Source organism: Pinus tabuliformis, chromosome 7 (genome assembly GCF_031772625.1).
Source record: "Pinus tabuliformis cultivar Carrire ecotype Pingquan chromosome 7, CPIR1, whole genome shotgun sequence".
NCBI classification, from domain to species: Eukaryota; Viridiplantae; Streptophyta; class Pinopsida; order Pinales; family Pinaceae; genus Pinus; species Pinus tabuliformis.
In genome coordinates this window covers 350,409,722-350,433,540 of record NC_142293.1, presented here as the reverse complement: position 1 = coordinate 350,433,540, position 23,819 = coordinate 350,409,722, and the positions used below count along the sequence as shown (strand labels likewise).

Genomic DNA, 23,819 nt, shown 5'->3' with positions numbered 1-23,819 from the left:
CAGCTATTAGGCCTGACATTATGTATGCTGTTAGTTTAATTTCCATATTCATGGAGAGGCGAAAGGAGGCACATTGGCAGGCAGCAAAAAGAATTTTGAGGTATGTGAAAGGTACCAAAATGTTTGGAATTTTATATAATGTCTCAGAACATTCAGATTTGGTTGGATACACTGATAGTGATTGGGCTGGAAGTGTAGATGATCGGAAAAGCACTTCCGGTTATGTGTTTCATATGGGTTCAGGAGCCATTTCATGGGCTTCTAAGAAGCAGTCCATTGTAGCATTGTCTACAGCAGAGGCTGGATATGTGGCAGCTACAACAGCAGCATGTCAAGCAGTGTGGATGAGAAGAATGTTGAGAAGCTTAGGCCAAGAGCAGGCAAAAGCGACAGTGATTTTTTGTGACAATAGCTCAGCTATTGCATTGTCAAAGAATTCAGTGTTTCATAAGAGAACGAAACACATTGATACAAGGTTTCACTACATCAGAGAATTGGTGAACAATGGAGAAATTGTCCTAGAACATTGCAGGACCCAAGAACAGGTAGCAGACATCTTGACAAAGCCACTGGATCAGAAAAGCTTTGAATTTTTGAGGAAGTGTCTCGGTATGACCGAATGCCCAGCAGTTGAAATTAAAGGGGAGTGTTGAAGTCATAATTCCAACTGCGCAACCGTACATCGTTGAAAAACCGCTCAGCAAAACCATAAACCATTTTATGCATATCGGACCGCTTTTGCGTGAAAGTGGTTTCCGTATTTTTGACTCCGATAAACTGTGGTGGCGCCGCGTGTCACTCGCCTGACGTAAGCCAACGTAATATTTCGGAAGCTAAAGTGCTGCAGCAAAATGCCTTCCGATATCTTTTTCCTCCATCCGATTGTTTCCATCGCTCTCCACCGTTGATTGATTTAAACCTGCATACGGCAAACATTAACTATGTTGCGTGGAGTAAAACTAAGTTTTGGATGACCATACCTTTATTAATGCTTTGTCATAGGTATAGGTAATGCATTTAGTTTTTATATACGACATGTATTTATTTTGTCATTGACCATATGTATTGAAAAACTCATAGTAGTATAGAATGTTTTTATATTATGTTTTTTTTTAGTAAAGAAATATATATGCTCGTGAGTTGTTCATTGTATTTGCAGAAAACACACAGCAGTGTGTAGAAAAACAAGAACAGGGGCGTGGGTATTTTTTCTCTGATGTAATGAAACAAAAGTGAAGTTTATGCACAACAGTGCTATCCACGAAGAATGGAGGAGCGCATTTGTTTTGTAAGCATGTGTAAATTTTGTTTTTACAGCAGTATGTAAAAGAAAGGTTTTTTTTACACCAGTAAGTAATGTGTTTTCACAGCAGTGAATGTAAATGAGAATTTTACCCAGCACAGTAAATTCTCATGTGGAGACAAAGTAAATGTTTTGTTGAACGTATTTTTGTGGTGAATCCCTCTCAGCAAAGAGGATGAATATGTATCAGGCATATATTTTAATGAATGAAAATGTTTTTATGGTGGTGAAATACTCTATTCCTCAGTAAAAAAAAATTAAGCCTGCCTGTGCACAAAAGATCCTGGAGTGAAGGAAACAGAGCACTGTCTCTGTGTGTTGAGTTTTAGTTTTTATGTGTTTTTGGGATTTTTCCATTAAAAATCCCCAACAATAGGGTAGCTAATTTATGAAGAGAAATTACAGTTAGTCTACCTTAGAGTTTTATAGACCGAATCACTTCTCCACATTGAAGGAAAGGGATTTTTTTGTTACTAAGCCTGTTATTCGCCGGAGTGCTCAGAAAATGACTAAGCTTAACAACAACATGAATGACAGAAGTTTGACAGTCGGTCCATCATTCACAGTGGTAACATACAACATTCTGGCAGACAGGTATGCTACTTCACAACAGTTTCCCAACTGTCCGTCCTTCGCTCTCCGCTGGGAATACCGCAGAACAAACCTGCTAAAAGAAATATTAGAATGTCAGGAAGACATCATTTGCCTCCAAGAAGTGAAACACAACCACTTTTGTAATTTTTTCAAACCAGAACTGGCCAAACTAGGATATGAGGGGTGGTTTAAAGAAAAGAAAAGACGATATTTCACTGAAACTATTGACGGTTGTGCAACGTTCTATAAAGTGAAAGAGTTTGATTTGATAAGATGGTGGTGGATAGGTTTAATATACAGGTTTAATATACAAAGACAACATTGCCCTTCATGTTCAGCTTTCGTTCAAAAAGACTAATCAACTTGTGGTCATAGCTAATACCCACATTCATGCAAATCCAGAAAACAGTGATATAAAGTTGTTGCAGGTTGATTGTTTGCTCAAAAGGTTGGAGAATGAGTTGGAGCAAGAGAATGACTGTGTCTCTGATATTCCTGTTGTACTATGTGGGGACTTCAATTCTTTGTCCGGAAGCGCTCCCCACTCACTTCTTACCAAAGGCTTTGTCCATAGTTTACACAAGGAATTTCGCCATGCATTACCATTAGCAAGTGCTTATTCTTCGTATTTTCAATGCAATGCTTTGCGGGAAGACATTCATAAAAGAATGGATCGTGAAACCGGGGAGCCCCATTTCACTAACTTCGTGGAGAATGACCGGGAAACATTTAAGGGAACGTTGGATTACATTCTCTACAGTACCACCAAATTGAAAGTGGTGTCATTACTGGAGTTGATTGACGAGGATGAGGTGAAGCGGGGTGGACTTCATACTGTTAATCGCTCTTCCGATCACATCGCAATTGCAGCCGAGTTTACTTTCAACTCGCTTCCCAAACTGCAGTAAATAGTAAATAAGCTTTATTTATTTTGCCGAAACATTTCGCTGGAAATATTTTTCTCAATCTGTTTTTTCAGAGTTTTTTGAAACATATTTATTAATCTGAGATTTTTGAAACACATTTATTACTCTATGTTTTTAAAACATATTTCTGTATAATGTCAACCCTTCTTACACTTTGGTGGATAACATTTAATTAATTTAGTTATTTTAAAACATATTACTGTATAATGCCCCAGCTTCTCTAAGTTATAATTGAAAGTTTTACTGTTTTAATCTTTTAAGTTTTTCAAATTATATGGTTTTTATGGAAACAAATAAAATTAAAATACTTGATTATTCATTTGCTTGGTTTTTATGGAAATATTTTTCTTAAGTGTTTTGAAACATATTTCTGTATAGTGTCAACCCTGCTTACACTTAGCTGGATAACATTTTATTAATTTAGTTTTTTTAAAACATATTACTGTATAATGTCCTAGCTTGTCTAAGTTATTATTGAAAGTTTTATTGTTTTAACCTTTTAAGTTTTTCAAATTATATAGTTTTTATAGAAAAAATAAAATTAAAATATGGATAAATTTGGACTTCATTTTTGGATAAATTTGGTTTGGGAGGTTTTTCCTTCCTTACAACCCTACCACATTCTTATCAAATTTCTTCAGCTACATGAGATAGAAGGTTTTGGCATACAAGCTCAATAGAGTAGAGAATATCCTCTTTGGGGATGCATAGAGGGTCTAAGGCGAAATTCGTTTCTCTAAGATATGAAAGGAAGAGGGATCAAGATCAATGGAGGAAAGGTTAACCACAAAGGAAAGCCTAGAGCTAACAACGGAAACAACTAGACGGATAGGGGAAGAAGGATCCAATGAATAGTTAGGATTATTACTATTCATGGGATGATTTTCATGTTGATTATTGGCTTGATCATTGACTTGATTTATTGACTTGATCATTGACTTGATTTATTAACTTGATCCAGTTGGATGAGTCCACAAAATATACGATAGGAATGAAAACCAATCAATGAGACGTACATGTTAAGTATCATGTTAACGATTGGACAATAATAGCATCCATTACAACAAATTCTAAAGAAGAAAAGTTGTAAAATAACTGAAATAGTCCAAGTACTTTAGCATAGATGAAAGAAAACATGAATATACAAACATTGGCATAATATTCTTACGAATATTCATAATCCATGCACGAAGAACATGCTACCCTTGAAGGTTTTTGTTATTAAGTTAAAGTTCTAAGACACATGTGTCCAATGAACATCATTATCTTCAATAGTGGAGCGTTGGAGCCACTCCTTTCTCCTCCAAAGGACTAGCTTATCTCTTCAATTCCTTGTGGGAGGAACCAAGGTAAAAAAGACCTTTTCTAATACAATGAGGGAATATATATAACCAAGAGATGATTATTCACCTTTGTTGTAACTCTTTGACTACCCTCATCGGTGGAAGAGGGATCTAAAGTAATTAAGGTGAGGAGAGGTTGTCCCTTCATGGAAGCATATATAAGACCTTCGACATTTGTTTTCCCATTTAGAATTTTCCCCTTGTCCTTCTCTACTTGATTGGATAAGTTTCAGAACATGGAAAAACAAAAACCCGAGTGCAGGCATGAGGATTCCATAATAGACATGGAGGTCATGTTTTGACACAAGGCTTTCCTAACTTAAGGATCGTATTTTCCGTCAGAACAACATAAATCAAAATCTATAACCAAGACAATAACGACAAAAAGTTAGCCGAATGTTTTGGTGTTACAAAGTCATTTTCTATTTTTCCACATTCCCTTGGATCCAACAGAGAATCTTCATGCATCGTCCCAAAAAATGAAAGGAAATACAACATACATAAATGAAACAAAACTAGAAGACAAGACAAAAATGGCTAAAGAAAAACATGATGTGAAACTAGAACTAGAAAACACAAGGAAAACTACAGCAAGCAAATACAAGATGGATGTGTAGGTAAACTAAAATTAAACTAGACCCATTCCTAGCCTAACCAACTAGATGGTTGGGGTCGCATATAATAGAATTTGAAATGTAGCCACCTTAATTTTTCCCCAACTACGATCACAAATATGCAATCAATTTAATCATATATAAAACAACGTGGAATACAAAGATAAGAACTTCAATAACTTGAACAACAATTTAAAGGTCTTTTTGTTAGTAGAAATATAGGCCATAGACACCACTTCTAACCAGTTTATATTCTTGCCTTTCTTGTGAGGACCGTCATTCAACAAACCTTTGAAGCTTCCTATGAATGTGTCTCCATATGCATTGAATTCCTTAGCAAGCGTGAGGAAGGATCAAAACTATTTTCTTGTGACAGAGCTTGTGAGGTAAGACGGTTCCACCCATTTAGTGATTGGATCATAAAATTCATGATAATCCTCTTGAAAACCCGAAAATATTTGGGAAGATGAATTTTCAATTAGAGGCGCGTGATTACAATTAGAAACTTTTGAGGAAAAATAGATTCGATCATATTTAGCAGTCATGTTGAGATAATGAGGACTTGACATAATGAACAAGAAAGGCTGAAGTTCCTCGACAACTCGACCAATACTCAAAAAGTCTGATGTTAAACAATAAAGATTGAATGGTGTAAAACAATTTTTATTTGATGCGTAAATGGGAAAATAGTAAGTTGAATGAGAGTCATCAAACACAGAATCATGATTAGATGAGTTGGTTAAAGAACTAAACTCCTATTTTTTTATTAACAAAGATAAACCAATTTTGACAACTTTGTGGATGCTCTAAATAATCAAACCAACTTCCTCGTAGGAAGAATGTGATGAATCATTTTCCTGGAACTAGTGATGAAATATACAAGCATCACAATAATCGAAGGAATTTAAAAGGTATGCCAACTAAGAAATTAATATGATAGGCATGATCCCTTTAGCAAAATATGGTCTTTGGAGTGATCAGCTTCGCAATTCCATGACTCTTTGAGAGATACACATTCCAAACTCGAAGTTGATGCGAGATATTTGCATGAATATGACTGAACTGAAAAGGATTCCTAAACCCCCTGAAAAGTAAATCTTGAAAATTTTAAAGATTACATCTAAAATATCAAACATTTTTCAAAAAATGAATTTTCATCAAGTGAAACCATGCAAAGAGAATGACCATGCAAGAGAAACTAGATTTGACATAGTCTAGGGGCTTACAAGGGTTGTGAGATCATGATATAACCATCAATGGAAGTTGAAATTCCTTAACTCTCTCGCAGGTCCTAGAACTTTCCAGGATTATAAAATAGCATTTTGAATATTGAACCAAATCATAAATGGTTTGAGGATAACTGCTACGTGTAACAACCCTATTTAAAAAATCCATTTAATAAAAGTTAATGAAGCTAAAATAATAAACATGGTCATGGGACACATATTCGAAGCCAAATGTTGCAAAAAACATCCTAGTGTGGGTGTTCATTTGGTTTATTATGGATATGAAAATTGGAAAAGGCAATGGTAAGGTATTTGGAAGACAAAATTGAATTTATTGGCATTTATTTATGAAAATAATGGAAATTAGGAGAAAAGGAAGGTGAAAGGTCACATGTTGCATGTGAGGAGGAAAATTAAGGAAAATAACTAAAACTTGATAAAATAGAGGCCTCATTAATAAAAAAAAGTCTTCTAATCATCTGTTCATGGCTTTGGTCAATTAAGAATTTTGTCAGTTCTATTTTGGAGCTCTCATTTTATTCTCTCTCTCTCTCTCATACTCTTGGATACTTGGAGTTTTCTTTGAGAAGTCTAGGAGTTTTTTGTTGTTGGGATTTGGAGGAAGAAGGTGAAGGAAGAGCAGGGAAGTGCAAGATGATATTGTGAGGAACAAATACGATGGGTTTTTCTTGTAGGTACTGAGTTTCATGTATGGTTTCCTTACTACTTTTGGCATCAATGGCATATGCATGTGGTTTCTTGGTCATGTTTTTCATTTCCATGGTGGATTTCCTGGATTGATAGTGGCTTTTCCCACATTTTCCATTTCCTGGATAGCCATGGTATTGTGGGAGACTTTCCATTTTGTCTTTTGGTTGGTTCTCATGCTTCTTTGGTTGTGGGTTGAGTTGTTAGTTACTGGAAGCTTCATTCGACAAACATTTTGGAGACCTATAACAACTTTGTTTGAGTTATTAATCCTAAACCCTTGGTTGGAGAAATTATCTGGAGCCCTTTGTGGGTTGAGTTACTAGTCTTAGAGCGTTGGTTGGAAAAAACACTCTGGAGCCCAATAGCAATTGTGGTTGAGTTACTAATCCTGGAGCCTTGGCTAGAAGAGATGCTCTAGACCCCTAGAAATATTTAGTAGAAACCAATATGATGAGGGGTAATGACTTCTGACCGTGAGGACGAACCACTGTTTGAGGGTTGAGGTGGTTTGGCCTCTTGAAGCCCATGTATGATTTTGATGGATTTGTTCTATGATATCCCACATTGATGCTTGGAATATGGCACGGGGATGGATGGATAAAGAGACGTTTGGTTTAGCCAATATATGTTCAGGTGGAATGTGAAAGTCCCAAACCTGGTTGGATTTGCATTCATCAATAAGATATATCTTCCTCACTGGTATTTTATCGGTAAATATACTTGTTTGTATGTTGTTTATATGGTTTTTATATCCTTTATATTTCTTTTGGTTATATGGTGCTTATGAATGAGTTTTATGACAATGAAAATGTATGGCTGTCATCATGTTTTGGTTAATCACTAAATGTACAATGAATATAAGGCTTTGTAGATGCTAATATAGTTATTGTGATGGGGCATCAATGATTCTTAATGAATCCCATATAAGTATGACACCCCTATGCTCAGATATGTTGTTTAAAATAGTAGAATTCATATTTATGACATGTTTAACAAAACTCCTATCATGGCATGAACCAAATGTTGGTTTTTTTTAAAGAAATCCCAATCCATGTCTTCCAGAAATTCATAACAAAAAGGAAGGAATAGATTAGATAAATCCTCAACTTATTAATTAGTTTTGATTCTTAATTGGATGATTCTCTTATAAACATTTCAGTAATCATACCTATCAAAGGCTTGATAGAGTTCCTTGAGGAAATGATGGAGAATGGATGAAGGTAGGTGATAAGGTATGGCACCATTGATTAACCTGACCTTAAAGGGTTATGAAGAAAACCACAAAAACAAAATTTTAATCATCAATTTCGTAAGATTCACAAGATTTTAGAAAATCATAAATGTGCACAGATATGGGTGTTCCATCCTCACCATCAAACTTTAACTGAGACAAGTGATAGAGGGGTTCATTAGGGATTGAAAATTGATAAAGGGATAAATTAGAGAAACACCCCAGCAGTAAGATTTGATGATGATCCATTTGAGATGAGAGGTTCAAAACACACACAATAAGAACAAGTTGCCATCTAGAACTACTAGCATCGTTGTTGATGTTGCTGGAAATACATAAACCAAGGGGTCTCTCTGACATGAACTCTCGATTACACCTCGAACCATTTGGAATAGTAGACCCCACCAAAGCATTGGCCTAGTTTCCATGTATTCTTATACATATGCCTTAGCTATAACTATCAATAAGAGATAGGAGCACATGTGTGCCTTTCAAACGTTGGAAGGTGTGTCTGGGGAAGGTTAATCTATAGGTGTGTCTAATTTCTTCTACTATGGAGGGATAGAGTAAAGTGAGTCACTAAGGGAGAGATAATAGTACCACCCTATTAGAGAAACATGCAACCAAGAAGGTTTTTTCAAACATCCAGCGAATATTCCACGAAATATGTGACGGTGATCCATAAATTATTGGGATATTCCACTAGATAGTTCATGAAAACATATATGATAATATTATCTTAAGCACCTTAGATTCTACACTATTATCGTTTTATTCAAATTTAAGATCTATATATTTAACTATTTCTATTGCATGCATGAGTATATAAATGATGTAAAAAAGTAGAGAATGACAAAAAAAGCTCACACACACTTAAGACATAATATATTATCTCTAGGAAACCCTTTCCGGAGAAAACCCAGCAGGAAGGTGAGGCTGCTTTCAGTCTCTTTCTCTGCCTTGAAATATGGTTGCAGGTAAATATAAGTAATGTCAATGGCCCATGGGCTACTATAGTGCACAATGATCTCTATGTTCTCTACCTCCTATCTCTCATGGCTAAATTTTCTTTGCCATGGAAAAAAATTCTCTCACAAAAATGGAATGCACCTTCCTCTTAATGGCATTGTTATAACACAACTCGATAGCCTACTAGCAGTTAATTTTGACTACAAAATCTCTAAAATTGAGGTACAAAATAAACTCTTCTAGAGTATTTTAAGTGACAAACATATTGCTATACCATTTTACATGAATAATGGTGGCTAATGTGGCATCCTCTCAAACTATAGTTATGAAAAGAGGATGGTCAACATAGGAGTGGCATAACATTTTCATACAGAATCCGATTGATGTGATTATTTTGTCATTGGAAAGCTAATTGTTTTTATAATAGAAGACAACAATGTGTCATTAAGGTGCAAAGGTTTAACCCAAAAGAGCATAGTTTGAAGTCTCAAAACACTCTTGGAAGGTTTCAGGCCCCATCTTACCATATTGGGTCCCACCAGTAAAAATAGTCTAATGAGATGATTCCTCCAATTTTTGTACTCCAAATGCATTAAGATGGCTGAAATATAAAGGATCCAATCTGTATCACACCTCCCCATTTTGGGAGGATTTTGGTCCCCAAAATATTTTACTGAGTGAGGTGAGGACATTTTTTCTCCACCCTTTCTTTGTTGTGCCATATAGCTTTGCCTAGAATTTCTCCCTTCAACCCAATATGTCAATGTGTTATTGACTTTTTATTGTAGTTCTAGACCTCTTCCGTAAAAACGCATCTTCCACCAACTCCGTTGACGAGCCTCATCATTGGGTAATTATATGGGCCTTAATTCACTTCTAGCTAGTCAAATTAACTCTTCTCACAATATATTACTTTCTTTGATTGTATTTTGTTTAATTAGATGAGTTAAAGTGAGGTATTGTTCCTAGGGGACTAATATGCATTCAGTACAGGTTTGGAAGAGAAAATCAAGGTAAATCCTCCTCATTTACTCCTCCCCCATTCTAATATTCCTCCATTAATCAAACCAGCTCAGAGTGCAATTAGACAACTCATGGAGATCAAGAGGTATCCAAGCAAGTTATAGAGAAAGAGTTAGTTCATCTTGAGTTTGGGAGCCAAGCCTCCCTAGATTTAAGAAAGTCGTTAGGAACTTTATTTGTATAAGTAGAGAGGCCTAGAGCCTCATTAGGTATTCGAATTTTTGTGGAAGACATTGATGTAATTTTTTGTTTTGATAATGAAAATGAGCTTTTTCTTGGTCTAGCAATGAGTTAACTTAGAGGCCTGAAGCTCATGGGTTAGGGCCCAACCCTAGTAGCAAAGGCTCCTTCTCTTCTATCTGTATGCTTGGCTTAGCTTCATAGCTTCATGGTCAAATTGTCTTTAAAAGTATTTCATTACAAGTAATGTAGATTTGATTAGTTGTTTATTAGTTTTCTTCGATTTGTGATTTACTTTAGTAGCATGTTAGAAGGGATAAAAGGAGAACCATAAAGCTTTCATTAGGTTCCTTGGCCTCACTGCTTCCCTCACGGACCATGATTTGAGGAAAAGACCCTTATGCAGCCCCAAAAAGACAGATTTCCATTTTCTCATAAGATTTAGAGTTTACTATACATGAACTAGCATTTGATCAGTTTTGCAACTGTAGGATTTAATCACCATCTCTTCCATATTCATTCTTACAGAAGTTTCCATCCATGATTCCATTTTATCCAGCAACTTTCCTCATGCATGAAGTAGACAATGAAGAAATGATATATGAGAGATAGCTCTAAGTAAAATTCTAAGTTTTGGGTCGTAATGTAGGAAGAGGCTCTGCAGGTGATTGCGTAGATGCGTAGTAGTTCGCAGTTGAGTGTGCAGACCTCTGTAGTTGAGTGCAGAGGGTGAGTTGATTCTGTAATCATCTGGAAGTATTACTAAAAGGAAGTTTCTATCATTTCTATGTCTTTATTTCCTATTTTTGCATCTGTTATATTGCGTATGAATTTCAATTCTAATGCTTATATGGTACGTGAATGTGTATAACTATATTGGTTAAGTGAATGCAAGTTAGAATATATGTTTGCGTGAAGATAATTAATATATGTTAATAAGATAAGTAAGATACTTAGTGTAGTTTGGGGAAATATCACATTTCACTGCTCTAGTGGTGCAAAAGCATCTGAACCCCTAGTTAGAGCTGTGCGAAAGTTGATTGTAATAGATCACGAAGGTACTAAAGGGCATAAGAGAGCGCGAAGCGACTTGCGCGAAGGCAGGTATAGTGGAATAAACCAACTTCAAAACCATCTCAAGGCTACAAAAACTTGGTTCCAGTATCCTCCTATACTGCTTCGGGTGAGAATTTAGTTTGGGCTCCACGGGCTGATGTAGAAAGGGCCAATAATGTAGGGATTTGTTTTTCTAACTAACGTTGTACCTAGGTGAGCCCCCCTTAAGCCAACAATCAGAAATTGTAGTAGTAATAAACGAAAGTGAGAAGATCTATATTCAAAAGGATAGGGTTTTACTTCAATATAGAGAAGAGAAAGTTTAGTTGGAATGTGGGTTGAATGATTCGAAGGCAAGGTGTACACAATTAATGGAGGAAATTGTTGTAGAGAGGCATCAATGGGATTTTGAAAAGGAAAATTTGGAAAGCAATGTTGTGGTGATGCAAACGAAGGTTGAGTTGATGAATATGGAAAGGGGATTACTAGATCATCAAAATAGAGAACTAAGAACTGGAGTGGACTCATGGAACACCCAGTTCAATGAAAGTGATGGTGCAGTTTCTGAATTGGAAGATCAACTATCATCATTTGCAGCTGCAAAAATGTTACTTGAGAATGAAAACAACTCTCTACGGACTGAAATGGACAGAAGCAGATTTGTTTTAGAAGAAAAAGATGTAATCCTCACGATAAAAGTAGATGAGCTAGAAACAACCTTGGATTCCTCCCAGAAGGGTCTAGACACCTCCATGGCTACAGGTACTGAAGAAAGATCGAATTATTGTTTATTTAGAATATAATGTTTTAGAGATTATAGAGGTGAAAAGGATCCTTGAGGAGAATTTCAACTCATTATTAAACAATGTAAACAAATGTGCAATAGTTTTAGATGAATAAAATGAGCGTCTTCAACTGAAAATAAGGGAGTCGGAGACTAAATTGCATTGTGCTAACAAGGATCTCGAATCCAAAAATCTTGAACTCCACGAATTGAGAAAGAGGCATCTGCTTTTTCCACAGAAATCATCTTCTTCGCAAAATGTAAATGGAAATGGATTTCTATTAGAAGAATTTAGGAAATTTAATTTCATGGAGGTAATTTTCACGGAGGAGCATAGGGTTATGACACTTACGAAGCTATTATCATGCAACTAGCTTTGTGCACTGCAGAGCTGATTTCGTGCAACTACCTTCGTGCACCACATACCTATTTCATAGACATGAATTTTGCAGACATTAATTTCGTTGAGCTATTGCAGAGACTTAATAGATACACAGTATTCCCTTATGGCAAAAAAAAAGTTAAAGCTTGGAGCATCACAAATAAAACTTAGGATTTACTTTTAAATCTTGGAGATACATTCAGAATCAAATTTGTAGTTGTTAGAAATATTGTCTTAAATTGATATGTTTGTGTCTTAATTGTTAATTGTATTAAATAGGTTTCATCTAAAGTGGCCATTGCCTTAAATATAATGTTTTGTCTTAAAATATTTTTGTCTCAAATGATTTTTCTCAAATGTTTGTCTCAAAATACTTTTGTCTTAAATATAAAGTTTTGACTTAAAGTATTTTCATCTTAAATTATTTTTGTCTTAAATATAAAGTTTTGACTTAAAATATTTTTATCTCAAACTGCCTTTGTCTTAAACTATTTTTGTCTTAGATATAAAGTTTTGTCTTAAAATATTTTTGTCTCAAACTATTTTTGTCTTAAAGTTTATATTTAAGACAATTCAATTGATATTAAATTTTAATGTAAAATAACTAAAACAAAAAGTGATTTTTTAAGACAAAATATTTCTTTTGTCTTAAAAAAATGTCTCAAAAGTGCTCTTGGTGTAGTAGTGTAAAAGGAGGCATGAATCTATAAACTACTATGCTCGAGAATAGTGTGATGTCAGGACTGAGCACAGTAGCGAAGTGTCACAGGGTCCGCGATAGCGTGAAGATAGTTGTGCTGGCATGTAGGTCTACCGAACAGTGACTGTTAAAGTCACTGTTCATGATTTGATGCTTGGTTTGAGGGAAAATGGAGCGGGCGATAGGAATTTAAGGTGAACTTTATGGGCTAGATTCTTGAAAATCGACTACCAATCTAGCATTAATGAACCGAATGTGGGGGGAACGGTCGAATTCAAATTCAAAGGCCCTATAGATTACAAGTGGTTGTCCAGCAAACAACACTTATCATTTTGAGAAATGAGCTGTTGCGCTATCAATTGTTTATGGACCTTTCGAACTTTGAGGCTTTGAGAGCAAGTTCAATGTTTGAAACATTATTGAAAAAGTTGCAGGACCTCCTAACTAGAATGGTTTCAGCACCCAAAGAAGCCATGGACATGGTAGTAGTGATAGCTGAGGAAGCTGTGCAGGAAATGAGGAAGTGGAACCCCTAAAGAGTGTTAGAATAATCGTTGAGGTCCCTCAATCATCATGAAAAACGAGACCCAAGAAGGATAAACATGCCATGATGCCGGTGCATGTCTTGCCCCAAAACCCACTTAGGACCAAGCTCACATTGCATGAAAAGGGGAAGGCCATTAATCTGGAGGCCGATGAGGAGGAAGAATTTGAAGAAATCCTGGTGGAGGAAGAGGATGTAGAGATGGAAGTCGAAACCCACGTTGTGGACCCTCACACATAGTTACCTGAATATGTTTCTCTATGGAAAGGTAAAGTCAAGCTTCCAAAGGATATAGATGAGAGAAAGAGCTCTCTACAAACCCTGCTGCTCCTCGATGATATTATTTTTCAGGGACCACACTTGGGATGGGTTCCCATGTTGAAAGTTGAATATTGAGACCTCGCAGACCATGAAAATTTCCCACATTTAGTGACTACAAAGCTAATGCACCAGGAGATAGACACATCAGTTCAAATGATTGAATTGGAGCTGCACAAATGGCTCAGAGGTGTCGAAAAACGAGGGTTGCTTAACCTAGTCTGGGTACCGCATTACCATCACACCTGAGTAACATCTTTTTATCATTAGGTAGTTGCTCTGCTTGGTGCATGATATGTGCTTGTGGCTAGAGGAGCCGATCCCCATCATAGACCATCTGATTCACCAAATTACATGGCTCCTTTGCTCATGGGAGGATCCAAAAAACATTTCATAGGGAAAAGGTGGCAAGTTGGCCCTCACGGAGGCAATGAGAAAGAAGTTTAAGTTGGAGAAGAATAAGTGAGGGTATGCCATCTCCAGCATCAACAACTCTGCAGTCAGGGTCACAACATAGATATTGGTAGGGAAGGTGATGGGGAAGTGCTGTGCAGATGAGGTGCCCATGCCAATGGTTGCATTAGCATTGTAATGCACACAAGGGGTCCAATTCTATTGGGCAAACTCTCTATGCGTTGAGTTTCTTACGAATTGCCGCGAGGCCTAGGAGCAAGGCAAAATGTTTCATTACGCACGACTTTTATTATTGATTGTAATGGTGGCATGGAAGCTTCCCGAAGATAGCCAACTCCCTTCGGTCATGGCAGACATTCTAGAGGCAGTGAAGCACACTTCCCTCTAGGTGACGAAGGATGCAGAGTGGATCAGAGAAAGCAAGATATATTGGAACATCTGGATAGGGATCAATCACAAGCCGCGGTTATTGCCCACAGTCTACAATAGTTTGCAGAGCTTCGTGAAGTTCAAAGCAGACTTTCACCATGTTTTCATTAGGGCATGGAAGTACCCCATGAAGACATGGCATGATATACCATATCTGGCGCCTCACGATGTGATATTCACAATCCTCGAGTCTTGGCCGCCAAAGTGGCACACTCCAACTGACTTTGCGGTGGAAGCAGAGAAGTCTACCATGCAACGAAAGCAAGAAGAGACAAAGATTTAGATGATACAGCTCGTGGAAAAGCTTAGAAGAGAAGAAGCAGCAGTTAAGGCCCAGGCAGCGTGTGACGCTGCGACTCTAGTGGAGCAACTGAAAACAACAGACAAGGAGAGTGAAGGACAAAAGTTACCTTCACCAAACCAGAGACAGACACATAACAAGGTGGCATGGACCTATAGACAATGCCAACATATCTCAAGCATCCATTACCGTGAGAGTAGGTAAGGCCACGAAAGAAAACAAAGGCCTTGCAGACATCTTTCGACCCTATCACCCTCACTGAAGGGGATTTGTATGATATCGGTGAAATGGTGAGGGATGTCACCACAGAGGCCCTCCAGCAATTTGAGGAACAACACTAGGTGGTATTGGGGGCTCCCTGGGTAGAAATATAGGAGTTGTAGGTGTGCACTCCACAGGCTGGCATAATGTCCACCTACCTCACAGTAGGCACTTCAGCTATTGAGGAAATGTTTTGCGCCAGGGTGACCAACACAATAGTGCTACCAGATGGAGCACTCATTACAAAGAATGAGGCCAACATTGAGTAGTTGAGCATGCAGCGCAACAAGGCAGTAGAGCATAACAATAAGATAATGCAGGTTGTGGAGGAAGCCTACCAAATGGTCCTAGAGGTGGCCATTCAAGCAGAGGAACCACTGGAGGCGTGCATCCGTAAGTTAGCCACAGGGGTGTGTGACGCAAGAGAAAAAATGCCTAGGGCTCAACTAGAGTAGAACCTACAGATCATAGAATTGTAGTTGAAGTTTCAGCCTTCAACTCTGGCGGAGGTCAGAGAACAACGTACCACCACGGTCACAACAACAATGGAGGTAGTTGATAGTGCAGCAACAGACTACATGAAGTTGTTCGAACAATCATTCGAAGTCCTAAACACCCTGCAGGAGGACCTAAAAATAGAGTGGCTAGAAATGAAGGCGCGTGAGATGCAACAGAAATATGACGAGGTAAAAGGGACTGCACGAATGGTTTCCCTTATGCAAAGGCTTGCATGGATGCAGTAGGAAAAGGCGCTCAAGGAACAGGTGGATGTTGCTTTGCATAAAGAGGAAGTCTTGAAAGCACACCTACATCCATGGATCAACATGGCTTACACAATTACAACCTCGATTGAAGCAAAGCTCATGCAACTGCAAGCAAATCTGGATGAGTTTTATGGTAGCAGTTCAATAGCAGTGGTCACCGAATAGTGTGTGGATGAAGTCTTCTAGGTAGCCACTCAGTGTGGTGTTGAACTTGCAATAATCCAAAAAAAGCTGGGAGATATTCGCGCTAAGATCTCTGCACCTACAGAGTGTCTCGAGGGCAAGTCACGATGTTCGTATTGGGGGCCCGTTGGGCACAACATCCCCCAATGGCATTTTTGGGGCTAAGAGCCTAGATTTTGGTCCAATTTTGTAATTCCAATGTAAAGACTTCGCACTTTGTGGGTGTGGAGCACGTAGTTGTTAAAAATTCATAGTGTTGTACACCCTTATTTTGATTATGTAATGTCAGCTGTAGAAGATCCACCCATGGTCCGTGGACCAACGGACCATGGGATCGTATAAATAGAGCTAAGATATAACTAGTTTGATCGAATAATCATAAGAATTAACATGACGAAGATATGATATATGAGAGATAGCTCTAACTAAAATTCTAAGTTTTGGGTCGTAATGTAGGAAGAGGCTCTACAGGTGATTGCATAGATGCCTAGTAGTTCGCAGCTGAGTGTGCAGACCTCTGTAGTTGAGTGCACAGGGTGAGTTGATTTTGTAATCATCTCGAAGTATTACTCAAAGAAAGTTTCTATCATTTCTATGTCTTTATTTCCTATTTTTGCATCTGTTATATTGCGTATGAATTTCACTTCTAATGCTTATATGATGCGTGAATGTGTATAAGTATATTGGTTAAGTGAAAGCAAGTTAGAATATCTGTTTGCGTGAAGATAATTAATATATGTCAATAAGATAAGTAAGATAATTAGTGTAGTTTGGGGAAATATCACATTTCACTGCTCTAGTGGTGCAAAAGCATCTGAACCCACGAAGGTACTGAAGGGCAGAAGAGAGCACGAAGCGACTTGAACGAAGGCATGTATAGTGGAATAAACCAACTTCACAACCATCTCAAGGCTACAAAAAATTTGTTCCAGTATCCTCCTATACTGCTTCGGGTGAGACTTTAGTTTGGGTTCCACAGGATGATGTAGAAAGGGCCAATAGTGTAGGGATTTGTTTTTCTAACTAACGCTGTACCTAGGTGAGCCCCCCATAATCCAACAATCGGAAATTGTAGTAGTAATAAAGGAAAGTGACAAGATCTATATTTAAAAGGAGAGGGTTTTACTTCAATATAGAGAAGGGAAAGTTTAGTTGGAATGTGGGTTGAATGATTTGAAGGCAAGGTGTACACAATTACTGGAGAAAATTGTAGTAGAGAAGCATCAACGAGATTTTGAAAAGGAAAATTTGGAAAGCAATGTTGTGATGATGCAAACGAAGGTTGAGTTGATGAATATGGAAAGGGGATTACTAGATCATCAAAATAGAGAACTAAGAACTGAAGTGGACTCATGGAACACCCAGTTCAATGAAAGTGATGGTGTAGTTTCTGAATTGAAAGATCAACTGTCATCACTTGTAGCTGCAAAATTGTTACTTGAGAATGAAAACAACTCTCTATGGACTGAAATGGACAGAAGCAGATTTGTTTTAGAAGAAAAAGATGTAATCCTCAGGATAAAAGTAGATGAGCTAGAAACAACCTTTGATTCTTTCCAGAAGGGTCTAGAAACCTCCATGGTTGCAGGTACTTAAGAAAGATTGAATTATTGTTTATTTAGAATATAATGTTTTAGAGATTATAGAGGTGAAAAGACTCCTTGAGGAGAATTTTAACTCATTATTAAACAATGTAAACAAACGTGCAATAGTTTTAGATGAATAAAATGAGCGTCTTCAACTGAAAATAAGGGAGTCGGAGACTAAATTGCATTGTGCTAACAAGGATCTCGAATCCAAAAATCTTGAACTCCACGAATTGAGAAAGAGGCGTTTGATTTTTCCACAGAAATCACGTTCTTCACAAAATGTAAATGGAAATGGATTTCTATTAGAAAAATTTAGGAAATTTAATTTCATGGAGGTAATTTTCACGGAGGAGCATAGGGTTATGACACTTACGAAGCTATTATCATGCAACTAGTTTTGTGCACTGCAGAGCTGATTTCGTGCAACTACCTTCGTGCACCACAGACCTATTTCATAGACATGAATTTCGCAGACATTAATTTTGTTGAGCTATTGCAGAGACTTAATAGAGACACAATATTCCCTTATGGCAAAAAAAAAAGTTAAAGCTTGGAGCATCACAAATAAAACTTAGGATTGACTTTTAAATCTTGGAGATACATTCACATGAGACTCCCAATCACTCACCAAGTAAAATCTAAGGTTTATATTGATTTTCTTTCATGCATAATGACACATACTAAAACACAGTAACTGTTGTTTTCATGTGCCACCCAAAATTTGCTGCACCATTTTCTCCTCAAAGACTTGCACTCTTTTTTTTCAACTCTCTTATTCTTTAAACTATCAAAATGAATTTTTACATTCATATTTAACTCAACATATAATTTTACATTTAATTCATGACAAAGAAAAAATAATTAATATGATGTTGTTTTTTAGTGTGATTAGAATCACGGAGGTGTTTCTGGAGTGTGGGAAATAGTGGCTGAATGAATGTTTGCTGATATCTATTTACCAAAGTACATTAACTACATTAAATTCCTTGTTGTGTTTCGAAATGGTTCGTGCCTAGATTCAGTCCCTCCATCTTCAAACAGAGACGCAACTTGCAAAAATACGTCTAACAAGTATGGCTGTTGTCAGGTTATTTATTGCGGTGGTTAGAATTATTATTTCCATTGCTCCCCCTTAATCACAATTGCCAACATTGATAATTTCCAAACAGTTTCTTACATAAACAAAACTTTCACCTGCCAATCGATTTGTGAAAATATCAGCAAATTGTTCCTGTGTCCTACACTGCTGCAACACAATTTCATTATTGCTAATCAACTCTCTAATAAAATGATATTTAGCATCAATATGCTTGGTCCTTTTATGGAAGGAAAAATTCTTTAACAATGCAATTGTTGAGGTGTTGTCACAGAAAATACTTGTCGCTCCCTCTTGGTCATGATGAAGATCCCTAAACATCCTTCTCATCAGAAACTGCTTGACAGGGTGCTATTGTTGCTGCTCCTTGGAGGCCCATGAAATGGCTGTGAAACCCAAATGAAAAACATTTCTTGACGTGCTCTTTATGTCATCGACACTACGTACCCAATCACTATCAGTGTAACCAACTAGCCTGAAATCACTTGCTGATGTGTACAAAATGCCATACTGTTTTGTCCCAATGACATACCTTAGAATCCTTTTCGCTACTTGCCAACATGTCTCCTTGGGTGTCTCCATGAACCTTGACACCAAACTTATTGCATACATTATATCCTGCCTAGTGGCGGTCAAATACATCAAGTTGTCTATTATGCTTTTGTATAATGTTGGATAAACATTGCTGTTGTAATCTTCTTTGTTCAACTTCAACCCTATGATAGTTGGAGTTGGTGCGGACTTGCTATTCTGCATTTTAAAACTCTCCAAAACGTCTGTCACATACTTTGCTTGAGACATAAAAATTCCGTTTTCTATTTGCTTCACTTCTATGCCCAAAAAATATCCTAACGACACCAAGTTAGTCATTTCAAATTCACTCTTCATGATTTGCTTGAAATCAGCAATGAGTAAATCATTACTTCTTGTAAAACTGAAATCATCTACATATAAGATGACAATGAGAATCTTATCTTCGCTCTTTTTGATGTAGAGAGTATGCTCACCATCACATTTGTGGAAACCATTGTCTAACAAGTAGGCATCTTTCCTATTGGACCATGTGCGTAGTGCTTGCTTCAATCCATAAAGAGTTTCCGTCAACCGACATAATTTGTCTTCTTCGCATTCAACCTCATAACCAGGTGGTTGTGCAAGATACACTTCCTCTTTCAGCACTCCATTCAAGAACGCTGATTTTACATCCATTTGATAAAATGTTCATTTATGCTGTGCAAAAATCGCCACAACTGCGCGCACTGTCTCCGTCCGTGCAATTGCCCTGAACTTCTTCAGTTAATCTCTTCCATGCTACTTCTTGTATCCTTTGACAACTAGTCTTGCTTTGTAACTTTCAATCTTTCCCTCAATGTTGCTTTCGGTCTTATAGACCCACTTTGCTCCAATGGCATGTTTTCGTTTCAAAATGCTCACTAACTCCCATGTGTCATTGCTTTCTATCGCTTGTAACAATGTAAACTTTCAAACAGGAACTGATACTGTTACCCGTTTCGTAGAGATAGCAAAAAATTGACCCGATTTTGAAAAGGAGTGATACAAAAGATACATATTATTTTAGAGCATAGTTTTTGGCACTTTAAATAATCGATACGATTACCCATTTCGTAGGGGTAGTAAAAACGTGTCTCGATTTTGAAAAGTGGTGATGCAAAATGCACTTGTTTTTTTTTAGCATATTTTAGACACTTTAAATTTTCCTATGTATCAAATATAAATATTTGTTTTTAAATGTTAGTGATTTTCATGCTGATTTTGAAAGGTGTTTACTTGAAAAAGAATTTTCAAGTTGTTTTATTTTTCTTTTTTCAAATGTTGATTACTTAAAAAACAAATATAAAATATATATAAAAAAGACCAGAAAACAAAATAAGCAATGTCAAAAAAAAATTATCTCATAAACCACAAGAGAATTTGGAAAAAAATACAAAATTTAAAAGAATATATAAAATGAAGTAAAAATAGAAAATAAAAAAAAATTAAGAAAAATTAGAGAGAAAATAATAATAATAATAATAATAATAATTAACCAAAAACAAAATAAAAAACTAGTAAAATTAATATTTAAAACATTTAAAAAAAACAAACAAAACCAAAAAACAAAAAAAAATCCAAAAAAATGAAATTTTAAAAAATATAGATTTCTTTTTAGAAAGAAAGAGTTAAAAAACATTAAAATTTTTAAAGAAATATGTATTTTAATTAAAAAAAATCATTTTTATTAAGCTTAAATTTTTTATTTAAAAACAAATAAATTAAAAATTAAAAAATTTTAATTACTTTTTTATTTAAAAAAAAAATATGAAAAAAAAATTAAACAATTTTTTTGTTCTTATATAAAAAATAAAAATAAACTCATTCTTATTTAAAGGGTTTTTTAATTAAAAAAAATATTAAAAAAAACTTAAAACAACTTTTTTATTAAAAATAAGAAAATTTAAATTTTAAAAATTATTAAAAAAATTATTTTTTTAATGATTTTTTTAATTACAAAAATAAAAATAAAAAAATTGGCCCGTGGCCCCTCGGCTCGCCCGCCGCCCATGGTGGCTCAACCCTAGGTGGAGGGCCTGAGAATGGCCCCTCCGCACGCCTTCCGCCCATGGTGGCGCAACCCTAAGTGGAGGGCCTGAGAATCGCCCCTCCGCAAGCCCGCCGCCCGGATAGTGTGGCCCTTACTAGAGGACATAAGTGTAAACCCTCCGCCGATTCCATGAAATATGCTCCAAAGAGGGGATATAAAGTTTTAACCCAAGAACGATTGGTGGGGGAAAACCATATGCATTTTAAGGCGTTCCTCCAAGAATAAAACCTTACTATGTATAAAATTTAACCAAAAAGATCCTCCTATGGTGAATTGACGACTCTCAAATTAACTCTACAATTAGATAATTAGGAATATGAGATAAAGATTCTTCATTGGTTATACAAGAGATTTGAAATGAAGCATCAATTAACTTTTTTTCTTTACAACAAGTTTTTGATAATATACAACAACAAATGATAAGATTTCGATAATGGGTTCTGTGAGACCATTTAGAATGGGCTGTCATTCAGGGATAAATTTCATTTTTTCCAATAGAAAATAGATTGTGCATATTAAAGAGTTAATTTTATATTTTTTTAAATGGTTATTTACATCATCCAACAATGACCACCCATGAGTTATTAATTTGTTTTGTGGGATTACGAAAGCTCAAATCATGCCGACGTACCATTCAACTTTTTATTTTATAAACCGAAAAAACAGCACTAGATTATATAAATCTGTCTATCTATAGAGCGTGGAGCTTTATTTATGTTTATAGATAAAAAGTGGCATGCGGTCTTAACGAAAGAGAGCGGGCTGGTAAGTCTTATAGAAAAACTCAGAGCACAAAGAAAGCCAAGGCTGAGAACTTAGCGTGGTAGAATTTCAACAATGTTTTTGTTTTTTTGATTTCATCCGAATATTAAGAAAATAGGATAGCTAATTTACGAAGAGAAATTACAGTTAGTCTACCTCAGAGTTTTATAGACCGAATCACTTCTCCACATTGAAGGAAAGGGATTTTTTTGTCACTAAGCCTGTTATTCGCCGGAGTGCTCAGAAAATGACTAAGCTTAACAACAACATGAATGACGGAAGTTTGACAGTCGGTCCATCATTCACAGTGGTAACATACAACGTTCTGGCAGACAGGTATGCTACTTCACAGAAGTTTCCCAACTGTCCGTCCTTCGCTCTCAGCTGGGAATACCGCAGACCAAACCTGCTAAAAGAAATATTACTATGTCAGCCGGACATCATTTGCCTCCAGGAAGTGCAACACAACCACTTTTGTAATTTTTTCAAACCAGAACTGGCCAAACTAGGATATGAGGGGCTGTTTAAAGAAAAGAAGAGACGATATTTCACTGAAACTATTGACGGTTGTGCAACGTTTTATAAAGTGAAAGAGTTTGATTTGATAAGATGGTGGTGGATAGGTTTAATATACAAAGACAACATTGCCCTGCACGTTCAGCTTTCGTTCAAAAAGACTAATCAACTTGTGGTCATAGCTAATACCCACATTCATGCAAATCCAGAAAACAGTGATATAAAGTTGTTGCAGGTTGATTGTTTGCTCAAAAGGTTGGAGAGTGAGTTGGAGCAAGAGAATGACTCTGTCTCTGATATTCCTCTTGTAATATGTGGGGACTTCAATTTTTTGCCGGGAAGCGCCCCCCACTCACTTCTTATCAAAGGCTTTGTCCATAGTTTACACAAGGAATTTCGCCATGCATTACCGTTAGCAAGTGCTTATTCTTCGTATTTTCAATGCAATGCTTTGCGGGAAGACATTCATAAAAAAATGGATGGTGAAACCGGGGAGCCCCGTTTCACTAACTTCGTGAAGAATGACCGGGAAACATTTGAGGGAACGTTGGATTACATTCTCTACAGTACCACCAAATTGAAAGTGGTGTCGTTACTGGAGTTGATTGACGAGGATGAGGACTTCCTACTGTTAATCCTCTTCCGATCACATCCCCATTGCAGCAGAGTTTACTTTCAACTCGTTTCCCAAACTGCAGTAAGTAGTAAATAAGCTTTATTTAAGTAGTAAATAAGCTTTATTTGTTTTGCCGACCATTTCGCGGGAAATATTTTTCTCAATCTGTTTTTTCAGAGATTTTTGAAACATATTTATTAATCTGAGATTTTTGAAAGTTGAAACACATTTATTGCTCTAGTTGCTTAAAACATATTTCTGTATAATGTCAACCCTGTAGTTTCTTAAAACATATTTCTGTATAATGTCAACCCTGCTTACTCTTAGCTGGACAACATTTAATTAATTTAGTTATTAGTTATTTTAAAACATATCACTGTAT

At 36.4% G+C, this 23,819-nt stretch overlaps 1 protein-coding gene and 1 pseudogene across 1 annotated transcript; both read left to right on the top strand.

Moving 5' to 3' along the window:
- Positions 1 to 1,808: 1,808 nt before the first annotated feature.
- LOC149247402 (carbon catabolite repressor protein 4 homolog 1-like) lies at positions 1,809 to 2,805 on the top strand. Its single transcript, XM_089444149.1, has 2 exons — positions 1,809 to 1,989; positions 2,198 to 2,805. Exons 1-2 carry the CDS (start codon positions 1,809 to 1,811, stop codon positions 2,803 to 2,805), a joined length of 789 nt encoding a protein of 262 aa, XP_089300275.1.
- Positions 2,806 to 22,552: 19,747 nt separating this feature from the next.
- Positions 22,553 to 23,533, top strand: LOC149247401 (carbon catabolite repressor protein 4 homolog 1 pseudogene; annotated as a pseudogene).
- Positions 23,534 to 23,819: the final 286 nt, after the last annotated feature.

Coding starts and splice junctions, on each gene's coding strand:
- LOC149247402 (XM_089444149.1), top strand. CDS start 1,809: ATGACTAAGCTTAACAACAACATGAATGACAGAAGTTTGACAGTCGGT. Junction 1,990..2,197: donor GCTAAAAGAAATATTAGAAT/GTCAGGAAGACA, acceptor TTTAATATACAG/GTTTAATATACAAAGACAAC.